The sequence below is a fragment of the Nuphar pumila genome, unplaced genomic scaffold (genome assembly GCF_984573655.1).
Source record: "Nuphar pumila unplaced genomic scaffold, dmNupPumi1.hap1.1 HAP1_SCAFFOLD_424, whole genome shotgun sequence".
Taxonomy (NCBI): domain Eukaryota; kingdom Viridiplantae; phylum Streptophyta; class Magnoliopsida; order Nymphaeales; family Nymphaeaceae; genus Nuphar; species Nuphar pumila.
This window is the reverse complement of record NW_028323340.1, coordinates 39,585-53,074: the sequence shown is the minus strand read 5'-3', so window position 1 is coordinate 53,074 and position 13,490 is coordinate 39,585. Positions and strand designations below refer to the sequence as shown.

Here is a 13,490-nt window from a genome sequence, read left to right as displayed (position 1 = left end):
TTTGATGGGCATGATTACCTGCGATCTGCGGTAGCCGCTGGGGCCGTCGGCGTCATCGTGTCCGTTGCACAACTCCGCAGAGATTCACTGGCAAATGTGCCGCACGAAACGAAAGGACTGGCCTCCAGGGACGGCAGTTGCAGCATTGCCACTGACCTTTGCAATGAAATTGACTATTCGTGCGGTGTGGTCGCGGTGAATGACACCATGACCAGTCTGCATCTATTGGCCGCTCAAGCAAGAAGGTCTTTTACTGGACCTGTGGTGGCTATCACTGGAAGTGTCGGCAAGACTACTGTGCGCTCCATGGTGCGATCTCAGTAGCGAATGCCTGCTCGATCATGTGACAATTGGGGAGACATCATGAAATCAAGGTACGGCGTGGTGATTTCCAGGCACGTCCACCGACTGGTCCACAAAGCTCTCACACTTGTCGTTGCCTTGTCAAGGGCGGCACCGACTTCAACGCGAATGCAAGCGCATCCCTATATGGGACCGTTTCAACAACATTCGGCCGCACCGCAAGAAGCGATCTCACTGCAACAGTCCACCAGAGTTTCCCGAACAGCAAGTTGTGTTATGATGCGTGTTGACATCCCATCATGCTTGAGGGAGAGAGAAAGAGGGCCAACCACGTGCTGGTAGCTCACACATGTGCAGCCAAGGTATGCGTTTTCATACATCGCCTGAGTGCTCATGGCTTACCGCAGATGGAAAATAGCAGTTCTCTTCACAGCAGACACGTGGTAGGCAGCTGCCTTGTGCTTGCGCACCCCAGGCGGAAAACTGATGCCCATTCACTGCAATTATTGCATGCAGGTAGCATGTGCTCTCCGTGCCATGGGCTACCAAGTCCATGTGACAAGGGGCAATGAAAACAACCACATAGGAGTGCCCCTGACGATTTTGTCGGCTCCAGCGGAGGCAACAGCGATGGTCTTGGAGCTGGGGATGAGCCACTCTGGGGAGATTTTGTTGCTGTCCTCCCTGTCTCAGCCAACGACCCGCGTCATCACCAGCGTTGCCGAAGCGCACTTAGAAGGCTGCAAAGGCACGCTTGACGGCGTCCTGGCAGCAAAACTTGAGCTGCTGCAGGGCTCTAAGGCGGACGATGTGTGGGTTATCAGCCAAGATGACACCATCCTCAGTTTGGTCCTGCCCGTTCTAATTCCATGCATACCAATGTATGGACCTTTTCAGGGTTCCCCCAAGCACAGTTTGCAATTGTGGCGGGTCCTCTGGATTGCAGCCTACACATCCGCCTCCACATCGCTCCACGGGTGATAAACAAGCACATAACCACATGCAAATGTCGCCGATGAGCAGGCATGTGTGCGTCAGCTCACGCGCTGACAGTAGCCTTCCCGTTTGCAATACCTCAAGGCGAGCAAGGACGGCATTCACGCTCCGCATGTGGCCCGAAAAGGAGGAGGGCAGCCCAGCCGTTGCAGCAGCAGATTGCAATATGTGTATTCCATCCCTTGGCAGCCATCTGGCTGTCAATGCGGCCTGTGCTGCAGCCGTAGCAAGTGCCGTGGGGCCACCGGGTAGCCTTGAAAGGAAGCCAAGGAGTACGGACGTACTCAAGGTGCTACAAAACAGCAATTGGTTAGAGGATTGGCAACCCATCGCAGGGAGGATGCAATTGCACGTTCTGGATCGGTGTCTCCTGCTGGATGATTCGTACAACGCAAACCCGAAGAGTGTCCGCAATGCTCTGGACACCTTGACGAATCTGCAGGGGGAATGCGATCAGCCGTTGCTGAGGTTAGCCATTCTGGGTGACATGAGCGAGCTGGGTGATCAAAGCCCTGGTCTGCATAAGGAGGTGTTGGCATATGTGGACAACCTGGGTGCAGTGCGTGTAGGTCTCTTTGGACCATGCATGCAACAAGCCTGGGAATCGTTTTACAGCAAGCATCACTGTCATGCCAATTTGCCAACACTTCATGAGATTCGACAGGGGGCCTGGGCTCCAGGTTTGAATAACGCGCTGCTGGAGCCAGACCCCGTGGAAATAGAGTCGTTTGCGTTTACAATCGCTAACTGGATTCTTGCACAAGCAGGTACTAGAAGGGCAGTTATTTTGATCAAAGGAAGCAGGTGCATGCAGATGCAAAGGCTGTCCATGCACCTCAAGGAAAGATGCTGAGTGTTCTCCTTGTTGCACTCATACAGGATGCTGGATGTGCTTGCTATTTGCAGCATAGTGAGCAACTCATTTCATTTGTAAGTGCGAATCTTGCAGTCGCCATTGCTGTGATGTGTAGTGTACAAGAGTGACTGCAGATGTTCCACAAGGGGCTCCATCAATGCCGTGCAGATACTTTGTTGTTCCATCATGTACTTGTTGACAAAAACGAGAGCGCAACCCGTTATATTTGTGCTACCTTGTCACCTTGTTCCCTGTCTCAGCATGGCTAAATACCTACATGGTATACCTACCGTCGGGAGCTCAGCTGTGCTTTGTGCAAGGGCAACGCGCGCATGTACTACAAGTCCCTCTCTCGTATCGCCGTGAACGTCGGCTCGGACTTCCATGCAGGGTGTGATGCACCGCAGGAAGATCCCGGCGTAGCTTAGGTTGCTGATTTTCTTGTGTATTTTGTCTTAGTTTGTGTCGTTGTTTCAGTGTTAGTTTCTGTGTTTTTTCCTGTTTTGCCAGCCCTGTCGCTTGTAACAAACCTACATGGTATCTGGGAGAAGCAGCTTTCACACAGCACACGACAATTGTCCGTAAAACCATGCAAAGTGCCCTCTGTTGAATAACTATGTGAGTAGTAATATATCTCGCTTGCTCATGCACCGCGGCTGTACAAAGTTTGCAACAAAGGTCAAGTATTTGTTGACGGAAGTGCCCATATATGTGTTGAGTACTACTGGTAGCATCATTCCGTTGTGCACAATATAGAATGACCCAAACTATCTGGTGGTGTTGTAAAAAGACACATGAAAATCACTCTCACTGTCTGACAATTCCCGGCACCCTTAACTCAAAAGGTACACACAAGCGATGAAGGATTTGGAGCACAAGGAAGCTAAAATGACAGTGTATGAAAGAAAGACCGAATGCCCATGTTCGAATCCTCTTCATCCGAGCTGCTATCACAACTTCCATTTTTCAAGCCACAACCATCTTGCATACATTCCCACAGATCAAACCACAAAGCAATGTTCCTGCTCGCAAGATTGAAAGTGCTCTTGACACTGTCATCGATCAACTGGCCAGCGCAGCACAGTGGCTCTGATGCCCACTCGGGGCTTCGAGTTGGCAGCAACAGTGAAGAGAGCTCCACTTCATCGCTATTTGCTCCCTTGAGTTGACCTCCAGCGAAAGCTGTCGCGGCCATGGCCTGCCTTAGTTTCACTGCGTAGCCGACGCAGCCACTGGCTGGCCATGCTGGCAGCGCTCTAAACATTTGGGCGGAGCTGGACGCCGAGCTCGCAGTGTGAAGGGCCAGCACACAAAATTGTGCACCAACCGAGGAATCACAAGGGGAACCATGCAGAACATAGTGGCATGGATACCACCGCCGATTTGTGCGTGCTTCGATGGCTGGAATCCAGCCACAGTGCAGAGGGTGCAAGGTCACATATGATCCTTCCCACAACCATCCACACGAGGTGTTTCGAACCATTGTCTGAAATGATGTGTAGGCATCGCATCCTTTCGGCAAAATCGGAGAGGTGTGGGATGTCGCATTCGTCTGAGGTTCTTGATGGATGGTACCTGGTGAGAATCCATCTGTGCGGTCACCTGCAACAGGGGCGAGCCCTGCATGGCTGGGCAAGCCTCCTGAGAACTGCCCCATTTGCCGGTGTCGGCGAGCACAGTTGACAACGTCCGCTTTAGATGCTGCAAATGTGACGGACTGCAAATGACGATGCCAGACGCCTTGGCAGCTGCGAACTGAGTCGGTGAGCGACCTGTGCACATCCATCGGCTCGTTACTAGCAAATCAAACACCACACAGATCACAGGTGATCACAGGTCAAACTCAACAACGCCTCACAATCGCTTCTTCCAGTCCTCCACAAATGCCGCATGTGCGACATGAGGTGATTGTTCAACAGCGTCCAGACACTCACCTGCATCAACAGAACGGCTCCAATATGACAACAGGCGACAGGGCACCTTTGAGGGGTCGCTCACTTTATTGGCAACATCTCTTGCTTCAGCCAGCATATAAAAAACCCAAAACCCAAGCATTTCTTGCCATGCCTGGCTGAAGACATACCTGCAGGTGCAGGCCAGGAATGCCAGATCGCGGGGTCCGAGAAATTCAAAAATGATTTCGAGCGCATCGCCCGGTAGTTCTGTCAGCTGACATGCTACATATTGAGTCTCCTCAGCTACCGCTCCTCGGCCTGGGACGGCTTGCCATGTTGAGCGCCGGGACCTGATGATCCCTTGTTTCAACGCTTTCTGCAATTTGTTCCTGCAGTTTGGTGCGCATCAGCATGGCAACCACATTGGATGTAGCTTGTCAACACAAGAGTCGGCGACTGGCTTTGGTATCTTCAAGCAGTGCGAATGGTGTGCCTGGGTGCAACGCACCTGAAGCATCTGCAATAGCTTTGACGAGCGTTACTGCTGCAGCCTGTGTAGCCCCGCCACAGTGCGTCACAGCTGTAAAATGCAAGTGAGTAAGTGCCTAACCTGGTTCAATGCAGTCAGCCTCGTCTGTGCAGCATCATTGTAGGCCATAATCAGAGTCTTGCTCAAAATAACTCCGGAAGCTTGATCGTGGTTTGTGCAAGCCATGATAATCGAACGCTGCATGATTGCACGAAATATGGCTCATACCTTCTCTTCAGTGGTATGTGGCTAGGGATGTGGTTTGCCAGTAACTGCATAGCGTCCTGTGCTGCTTGGACTGGATATCGCCCTCCACAGTCGGCAGCAGCTTGCATCTCTGATTCAAGTGCCGCAAGCAACTCCTTTGCGAGGGACTTGACTGGCATGCTGCTCATCCGAACGCAAACCTCCGCCAACTCATTGCCCGCTTCGACAAACGTACTCCTGCAACCAGGGGACATTGCACAGTTATTTGCACCACGAGTGTGCTCCAACAGGCATGCTTGCGCTGATGCCTCAGCGCCGGTACGAGGTATGCGAGGCATAGCAATGCCCCAATTTAGCCGGACTTTGGTTTGTGCAGGTTGTTTGCGCAAACATGAGAAGCATCTCAGCTGCCCGCTGCCGCGCTGCCACCATTCGTGCGTAGCTATCTTCCGATAGATATGCAAAGGAGCAACTTGTCGAGTTGCTTGAACAGTCGAAACGTCGCTGCGGCGATATGCGACACGATCAACGGCACACCGACCTTTCTTTGACACAAGGACGTGTGTCGCCACGTATCGGCGATGTGACGTTGCACAACCAGTGTCTTATACAATTTGCTCCCCCGCACGGCAAATGCATCACATCGTCCACTTACCATGACTCGAAACCTTGTGCAAGTCCCAAAGCCGCAAAATGTTCAACACTGGGTGCACCAGCACTGATTTCTGACGCACAGCTGCTCGAAGAATCGTAATCGTGGCGCATCGCAGACAAATTTAACCATCTGCCGGAAACGAATGATTTCCCCTTATGCTTTGTTAAGTTTGGCTAGCCTTCAGGCAATACAACCCTCGAATGACGCTCACACGACAAAGTTCCGAAACCGCTTAGTCACATATGCTGGTGGTGGCCATCGTGAGATAGACAGGTCTGCACAGAAAGTCTTCGCAACCTCACGCCGCACAGCGAGAATTGCCGTGCGCGCTGGTCAAGAGTTGCTTCCAACCAAACAAGCACATGTGCGTTGCAATTTGTCATGGACGTCAGCTCGACGCTTCACCGTTTATCAACAGCGGGAACGTCATTACCTCGACATACCAGCGTGCCTTGCAACCTGCTGCTAGAGTGTAGTGCCGTGGCCATCCCTCGTTCATGTAGTTTCCAGAAAAGTCTCACGTTGTCGCCGTCTCTCGGTACCAACTACCCCATCTCGGGTTCGTTGCGCAGCGTACTGGGCAAGATGGAATCACCAGAGCAAGAGTTCTTGCATGTTGGTTTCAACCAGGACTATGGCTGCTTTTCGGTGGGATGTCACAATGGATTTCGAGTCTACAACTGCGAACCTTTCAACGAGCAGGTGTGCCTATGCTTCGATTTCTTGCAGCTCAGCAACACCCATTGTGCTGTGTGCCCTCGCAGATGTTGTGACTCCACCTCGTCCAATGAACGCGTGTGTGCTTGTGCAGTTCCGACGAGAGTTCAGCAACGGTGGAATCGGTATAGTTGAAATGCTATTCCGCTGCAACATCCTTGCGATTGTTGGTGGAGGGACCAACCCGAAGTACCCACAGAACAAGGTGCGGGATGCATTACCGCGATGTTACTACCTCATATCTGAATGCCGCAGCATGTTTTTTCATCCTTCAATGTTTTTTCTTTTCCGATAGGCATGGGGCATGAGATATATCTGGTTTCCAAGTCAAACAACAACTGTGCTGCAGGTCATGATATGGGACGACCACCAAGGCAGATGTATCGGAGAATTGACATTCAGGAATCAGGTAAGCGTGAAACACATAGCATCCTGTCTAGAACGCTTTCAAGCCTTCACACCGTGGCATATATCTGCAAGTATGCATGCCACAAAACGTGGAGCTGACAGCTTAGCTGTAAGTTCCACCGGCATGGCGCTCACCTGTGCCAAGCTGCGAGATGCATATAAGCAGGGCTGCTGCAGCAGGCTACAGGTCATCTTTGCAAACCATGACAGGAGCAAGTACATAGCTCTTGATTCACGTGCTGGAAGCAAATTCGGTACACTAAGCAAATTCGGTACACTCATCATGCCTGCTCTCGAATTGTTGGTCATTCGACTTGCATGAACCAGCTCCACAATAGGACTGACAGATCAATAAATGCAGGTGAGGGCAGTGAAGCTGAGGCGAGATCGAGTAGCTGTGGCCCTTGAGCACAAAGTCCTTGTCTACAACTTTGCAGATCTGCGCTTGGTCCACCAGTGGGAGTGCCTGCACAATCCCAAGGGTTTGATGGCAATGTCCTCCATGGTGGATAGCACTGTGCTGGCTTGCCCAGGGTTGCATGTTGGTCAGGTAATAATCCCCAAACTGACAATCGTGCCATGAACAGCACCAGATGCCATGCATGTTGCAGCAGTCGATGACGATGCATTTTTGGCAGGGTGCACAGCCGTTTGGAGTAGGAAGAGAGGGCGGTGACTTCGGAAGTGATATCATCCAGTTGGTCTGTGATGGACGACCGGTAACTGCAAAACCATTGAACACTGCACAGTGGTCACCATCTTGCCAGAGGACGTGCTGAATCAGATGTTCTGCGGTCACACCTGCGCTGGCGAGGACAGCCGGAAGAACTATATCTCATCTGCATCAATACTCTTGCTATTTCAGGTATCTACTGGATGCATCAACACTGCCGCATCGTAGCGTGGATTGCACAAACCATTCAATGCTCGAAATGATGAAACTAGGTCTGATGATGTGTTGCAACTTTTCACAGAACTTCCCACACACCCCCTGCCCTTACAGATTCAGGACTGCATAGCGCACAAACTCCTCACTTCCACGTCGGCACAAACAGCTCCGAGTACCACTTGGGAATCAAGCTTCGGTGCTGGTTGCAGGTCCGCGTAGAGCTGTGCGACCGGCGGCAGACAAAATTCATCACAGCGCATCAAGCATCCCTAGCGTGCATAGCGTTGTCGCTGAACGGCAGTCGGCTGGCGACGGCATCCGACAAGGGGACACTCGTGCGCATCTTCAACACGAGTAACGGCCAAAAGCTGCAGGAGCTCCGCCGTGGCTCTGACCAAGCCAGCATATACAGCCTCACATTTGACAAGTGCTGCGAGTGGATGGCGGTCAGCAGCGACAAGGGCACGGTTCACGTATTCTCGTTGGCTGCTCCTGTTCGAAATTATGACGGCATCGAGCCCCCTCCCGCACCACCCGTCGATGCCATGAGCCCCAACCGCTCCAATCCTGGCTCCTGGCTCACTGTCGCCAAGGTATGACTGTCAACCTTCTGAATCATCTGGAGATGGCGATGCCGACGACGATGAAAGATGTTGTTTTCCCTTGTTGCCACCGAGGGATGTGCGGCGCATTAGTTGGGGTTGCATGCTGGTCAGAACTTGGTCAGCCTTGTTGCATGGATCTTGCCCTTCCCATTCGTTGCTGAGATTTGAGGATGGTCCCAGTTTTGCAAGGTCGGGAACTTGTGGGTCATTGTGGTGTAGGACATGCTGCCGTCGCCAGTTTGTTGGGTTGCCCGGGTATCTTCATTTCTGGCTCACTTGTGTCTTGGTTCGTTGTTGCTGCAGCTCGTATCGCTGCTGTGCGTGTCGCACATAGACTTATTCACACGTCTGTTATTCGGTGGCATCCATTGCCAATCTGCTGTTACCTAAGTTCAAGGCCACTTACGGACATTGTGTGTGCAGGGATTTGTGCCTTTGCCAACTTACTTCTCCTCAGAATGGTCGTTCGCACAGTTCAAGGTGCCTGAAGAAAGCGTTGCCCTGGTGGGTTTTGGAGTGCACCCTCACACCCTCGTCATTATCACGAAGAGTGGCTCGTTGTACAAGGTGCAGTACGATGCAAGAAACGGGGGCCCGATGGAGCAGTTGTCGTATGTCAAGTTTGTTGATTCCAGTGAGGAATCCACCATACCACCTGCCACAACAACCTCTATGTAAACTATCCAGTACCTGTGCGCATGATGCGGGAGCCGCAGACCATCCATGATAGAGCATACAACATCTTTTATTCTGTACGCCGACCATTAGGAGCCTAACCAATGTGCCAGGCAAACAATTTCCATGGTCTGTGGCACCACAAGCATGCATGCGGTTCTTGAGAAACGTCCGTCACACGGTAAATCACGTTTTACATACGTCAGAGCCTGCAGACACCATCAATGACTGCGCCAACGAGCTGCAGTCCCATGCATTGTCCGCAGCTGACAAGCTGGAATATTGTTCAGGTGATTGAGCACCTGGCCCACAAGAATGATACGACAGTGTGCCACTCCAGGCATGCACCATGTCATCATGTCATATTATACTGGGCCTCATAAAAGCTACAAACTACGCGTTCATAAGGAAATCAGGCCCTATTTGTCAAACATCACATGAAGCACATCTACGAGAAATCGCGGTCCTTGAGAACAACAGGTGCAACCAGCACCCATATGTACAGCATGCCTGTGCCCCACTGCGTCAGGAGCTTCATGTATACGCTTGGCCATCCGACATCCATGAGCTCTGTCGTCTCTGATCCTGAGCCCCAGCCTGTCAAGAGCATGGCAATGTACATGCTTGCCAAGGCAAACACCAAGTGGAAAAAGCTGTAGTTGTAGCTCACGGGGGTGAACTCGTCCATTGCTTTAGGCTCGCTTGCTGCGGCCCCTTCTCGAGTCATCGCCTGGACAGCAGGGCGTCCGTCCAACCCTGCACTTGTGCCTTCCTCCTCCAGCAACCGCTCCTGTGCAGACTCCATTGCTTCCTCGCGGGAAAGTGAGAAGGTATGTGTGTTGCTGCCAGCCCTGCAACGGCAAACTTGATGTATCAAAACCCCCCACAAGACAGCTGTTATCTCCACTCCAAAAACCGCATTCCAAGCAAGGGATACACATGGATACGTTCATGCATGCACATGCCAGGCATCAGCATCATGGTACGTCCTTGTCATCTATCAAGAGACATTACCTAAGGACTTGCACATCATGTCTGCTGTAACATACTAGTTGCTCTGACGGCTCATGGCAAGGACCTAGAAAAGTCTCCATACAGACCCCATCGTGCAGGTAGCCCTCAAACGGTCGTCATATCTGGTTGCAAATGGCGCAGCACAAAAAATGCTCTTAGAAACATTAAGGAGACGCACTTGAAAGCGGAGTAGATGACACTGAACAGCATGATGATCATGCCAACAGCCAGAGTGGATCCTGAGGCAGCATCGATCTTGTGGCCCAGCCCGTTGCAGGCCTCAGTGTGTGGCTCGGACTGCAGAGCACCGTAGGCGAGGTACATGCAGTAGATGGAGATGACCGCTGAAGGGAAGAGCGAGCCGGCTTCCACCAAAGGGGACATCGAGACAATCGAGAACGCCACGAACAGGAGGATGGACATCGTTATGATGGTGACATTGAATGTGCAGGATCCCGCTCCGTCCGGCTTGAACCAGAAGAAAAGCAACCCTGAACATGAGCGAACTTGTCATGCTGTGAACGCATGAAAAATCACCTAGCTCTACTCTTTGGTTGAAGGACCTTAACTTTTGTGTCTGGCTGAACCATACTTGAATGTAAAGACAGTGAAGAGCCCGCCACACCAATTCACATGATCAACAAGAGATGGTTCCAAGGTGATGACTGGTGATGGAGGAGAGAACAGTTTCCAAGCGTGGTCAGACATCATTATGATAGCTGACTGACGCATGAAACAAGCATAACATGTTTGTGAATATTCACACGAGAATGCTACGTTGCGCTCAGAACTCAAGCTACCATGGGATGGACCGGAGACACACCGGCCAGGACACAGCAGCCAATGTAGCAGCCAATCGTCGCAGCCAGCAGCCAATGGAAGTAGCGCTCGTCCTCCTCACCCGCACGGACCCAGTTGTCGTTTGCGCTCATCACAAAGTCCAGCAATATGAACATCTGAATGATGAGGAAGAAGACAGAGCCAACACGCGCGAGCCAGCCATAGGCGAAAACGACATCATTGGGAAGGAAGAAAGGAAGGATGTTGAAGACTGCCCACAGCCCTAGCTTGATGCCTGAGCTCCCAGACATCAGAAACTGTGCCCTTTTGTCGGAACGGAACTTGACACCAATCAGCACTGCGGAGAGTGTTGCGAAGAACAACTGCAGCAGCAGGGCAACATGCTCGTCTGTGGGTATCATAGATGACCGTGTTTGGTGATCATTCCAATGAGCACTGCTCAGCGTCTGTGTAAGCTGAGTTCAAGCATCGTCAAACTCGCAATTCCTCTTCACCTATCACATCAGTCGCAGCAGTTGCATATTCTCTTGAACTGTCCACTGGCGTCACAGCCACAGCATCACGAGGCCACCAAATGATGTGGTACAACAGAATTCATGCGGATAACACATGACTCAACAAAGTACGCCGGCAGGCAGGCAATTTGCAAGTAGCTGCGTGCATGCAGAGGATGGAAGGCATACAAAGTTGCCCATGCTGATCCGGTACACAGCTTGGACGCCAAACCACGCGTCGCTGGGCTCGCCTGTGAAGCGCCGTACAATCCCTGCAGACAAACACCCAACCTTTCACGTATGCACGACGTCATCATCGTCGACGTGACCAATCGCATCCCGCAGTGCATCACAACTCGCCATCTGCCCCCTCCCCGACGATCTCGCACACGCAGTAAACACCCACCCATGTCACAAAAAATCACCACACAGTCTGCGAGCAAACATATTCGCGTCCTGGGTCGTTGCGTAAACACAACGCTGCGGATGCAAAACTGAATTGGACACGTGAGGCTATTCCCGTTTTTTAATACCAGTTCTAATCGCATGACATGATGTATTTGGCAAGAAATTGGCCAGCATCAGCACTAGCTATCCTCACCGGTACCGAGAATATGCGCCACAGGCGACAGTTGATACACAGCACAAGTCGCCATGTCGCGAACGCCGCAACGAGACAAAGGCGCTACAATTGCAACGAAAGATAGAGATGTCCACGCTCAGAGAATCGCATGGAGGGTGGGCGTGCAGGCACACGGGACGGCACACTGTCGTTCGAGATAAGCCAATATAATGCGTTGTCATCGATGATGTCGCATGCCAGAACACTATCGAGGTACATGCACAAGATTCATACGCAAAAAAAAGTCTTGCGGCTTCAGCTGACTTATACGTGCTGTGAAGAGCTAAAGGATGGCAAGCGACAGTGGGGAAGGGCGCCATTCTATGGCGAGACACCAACAGAACTGCGGCATGCGAGGCGTACATGGAATTTTCTCAAGAAGAGGCTTCCCAAAGTCTCGTATGATCCAGGCCAGAAGCATGGCCATGGCAAACAGGAAGCAGTACGCTACACGGGCCGACGTCCTCATGACGGATGTGCTGAAACAGCTCAAGGATTGACACCCAACATACGTGGCCGCGGAAGCTACGACCGAGCCAAGCATATTTACCATAAACATGATGCAGAGTTCAAAGGCAGTCACGAACCCGTTTAGTCGACGCCTCTCCTTCGGAATCTACAACGTACGAGCACAGTTAATGGGTATGCATGTTGTAATCGGGCACAGCCATCCTATTTTGTTGCCTAGAAAAGTGGGTGGTATTTGTGAAGGAGATGAATCTCGGAAATCTCAACTCGTGGTCGTACCTATCTCTCGACTCTTTCTACAAACGCGTAGAATGTATGATGCCATCAGTACGTACTGCACGCTCGGTGGCATGAACGCAGCATAGTAAGCCATTAGTGCTCAAATAAGCCGCGTCTTCCACGGTCACCAAAGCAGTACAACAGCCTTTCTGCTCTCTGAGTTCCTTTTTCCTGATTGGTACAGGCATCCACGGCTTTCGTGCCAGTACCAGTTGCATGACTCTTCAATAAAATACATTCTGTTGTATGTGCACGTTTTCGCGCATTTAAAAGTCTGTATACGTGGTCTTGTTGGGTGCGCTGTAGTAGAACCCTGAGGAAGGCGCAGATCGTTATACGAGCTTGGCGTGCCACACCGCATAGCGCACGTGTATGCTTATCGTGCATGTAACGTACATTGTCTACGTGCACGTGTGCAAGTCTCGCGATGCAATCCAGCAACTTGAGGCAGTCTGGGATGACAAGGCGCGTCAGGTGCGAATCCAGTCTGATGAGCAACACTGGTGTTACGCTTCCTTGACGTCATCGAATGGGCAAAGATAGAGATGCATGTGAAGGCAAGGTCATTGGAAGTGCTTGCATCATTGCATGGTTTGCGAGAATGATAGGAAAGGGTTTGGTCATCTTTCGCCGATGGCATACAAACAGCAGTATGGCCCATGCGTCCGTCAATCTGGGTGATTCATCTGTCCAGGAGGTCTTTCCGTCGCGATGGGCAAGCACCAGTGATATCGCTTTGGAGCTGCAGGAGCCGAAGTGCATGCTTGCCAGCAACGCTCTTGACATCCCAGCAGCGTGTACGTGGGTATGTGGATACCATCGTAGGCAGATGCAGCCATCAGCTTGCAAGTACTGGGCCTGGCGATGCTGGGGCGGGGGCACAGCAGACAGCAGAGCATCATTGCGAAAGTGTGGGAGATGACTCGAGACAATCCCATAGCAGCCATGAGCACTGTCACCAAAACGGAACAGACCACAGTCACGACCATGATTGCGATGCTACAACTGGGCACAATCAAGCCAGTCCTAGCGGCGCCAGTGCGGGGCGCAGTGCAGGCCGACACAACCACCACACAG

General features: G+C 51.8%; 2 protein-coding genes across 2 annotated transcripts; one reads left to right on the top strand and one right to left on the bottom strand.

Moving 5' to 3' along the window:
- The first annotated feature begins 6,022 nt into the window (after window positions 1-6,022).
- LOC149810266 (autophagy-related protein 18a-like) lies at window positions 6,023-8,738 on the top strand. Its single transcript, XM_089994336.1, has 6 exons — window positions 6,023-6,143; window positions 6,253-6,363; window positions 6,508-6,567; window positions 6,928-7,116; window positions 7,665-8,039; window positions 8,484-8,738. Exons 1-6 carry the CDS (start codon window positions 6,027-6,029, stop codon window positions 8,736-8,738), a joined length of 1,107 nt encoding a protein of 368 aa, XP_089850462.1. The 5' UTR covers window positions 6,023-6,026.
- A 445-nt stretch (window positions 8,739-9,183) lies between these two features.
- On the bottom strand, window positions 9,184-10,951 carry LOC149810265 (uncharacterized). The gene is made up of 4 exons (XM_089994335.1): window positions 10,562-10,951; window positions 10,337-10,472; window positions 9,928-10,240; window positions 9,184-9,586 (listed from the first exon to the last, which is right to left on the bottom strand). Exons 1-4 carry the CDS (start codon window positions 10,949-10,951, stop codon window positions 9,184-9,186), a joined length of 1,242 nt encoding a protein of 413 aa, XP_089850461.1.
- Window positions 10,952-13,490: the final 2,539 nt, after the last annotated feature.

Coding starts and splice junctions, on each gene's coding strand:
- LOC149810266 (XM_089994336.1), top strand. CDS start 6,027: ATGGAATCACCAGAGCAAGAGTTCTTGCATGTTGGTTTCAACCAGGAC. Junction 7,117..7,664: donor CAGGGTTGCATGTTGGTCAG/GTAATAATCCCC, acceptor TGCTGGTTGCAG/GTCCGCGTAGAGCTGTGCGA. Junction 8,040..8,483: donor ATCCTGGCTCCTGGCTCACT/GTCGCCAAGGTA, acceptor TTGTGTGTGCAG/GGATTTGTGCCTTTGCCAAC.
- LOC149810265 (XM_089994335.1), bottom strand. CDS start 10,951: ATGATACCCACAGACGAGCATGTTGCCCTGCTGCTGCAGTTGTTCTTC. Junction 10,473..10,561: donor TCCTGGCCGGTGTGTCTCCG/GTCCATCCCATG, acceptor TTCATGCGTCAG/TCAGCTATCATAATGATGTC. Junction 9,587..9,927: donor GTCATCTACTCCGCTTTCAA/GTGCGTCTCCTT, acceptor TTGCCGTTGCAG/GGCTGGCAGCAACACACATA.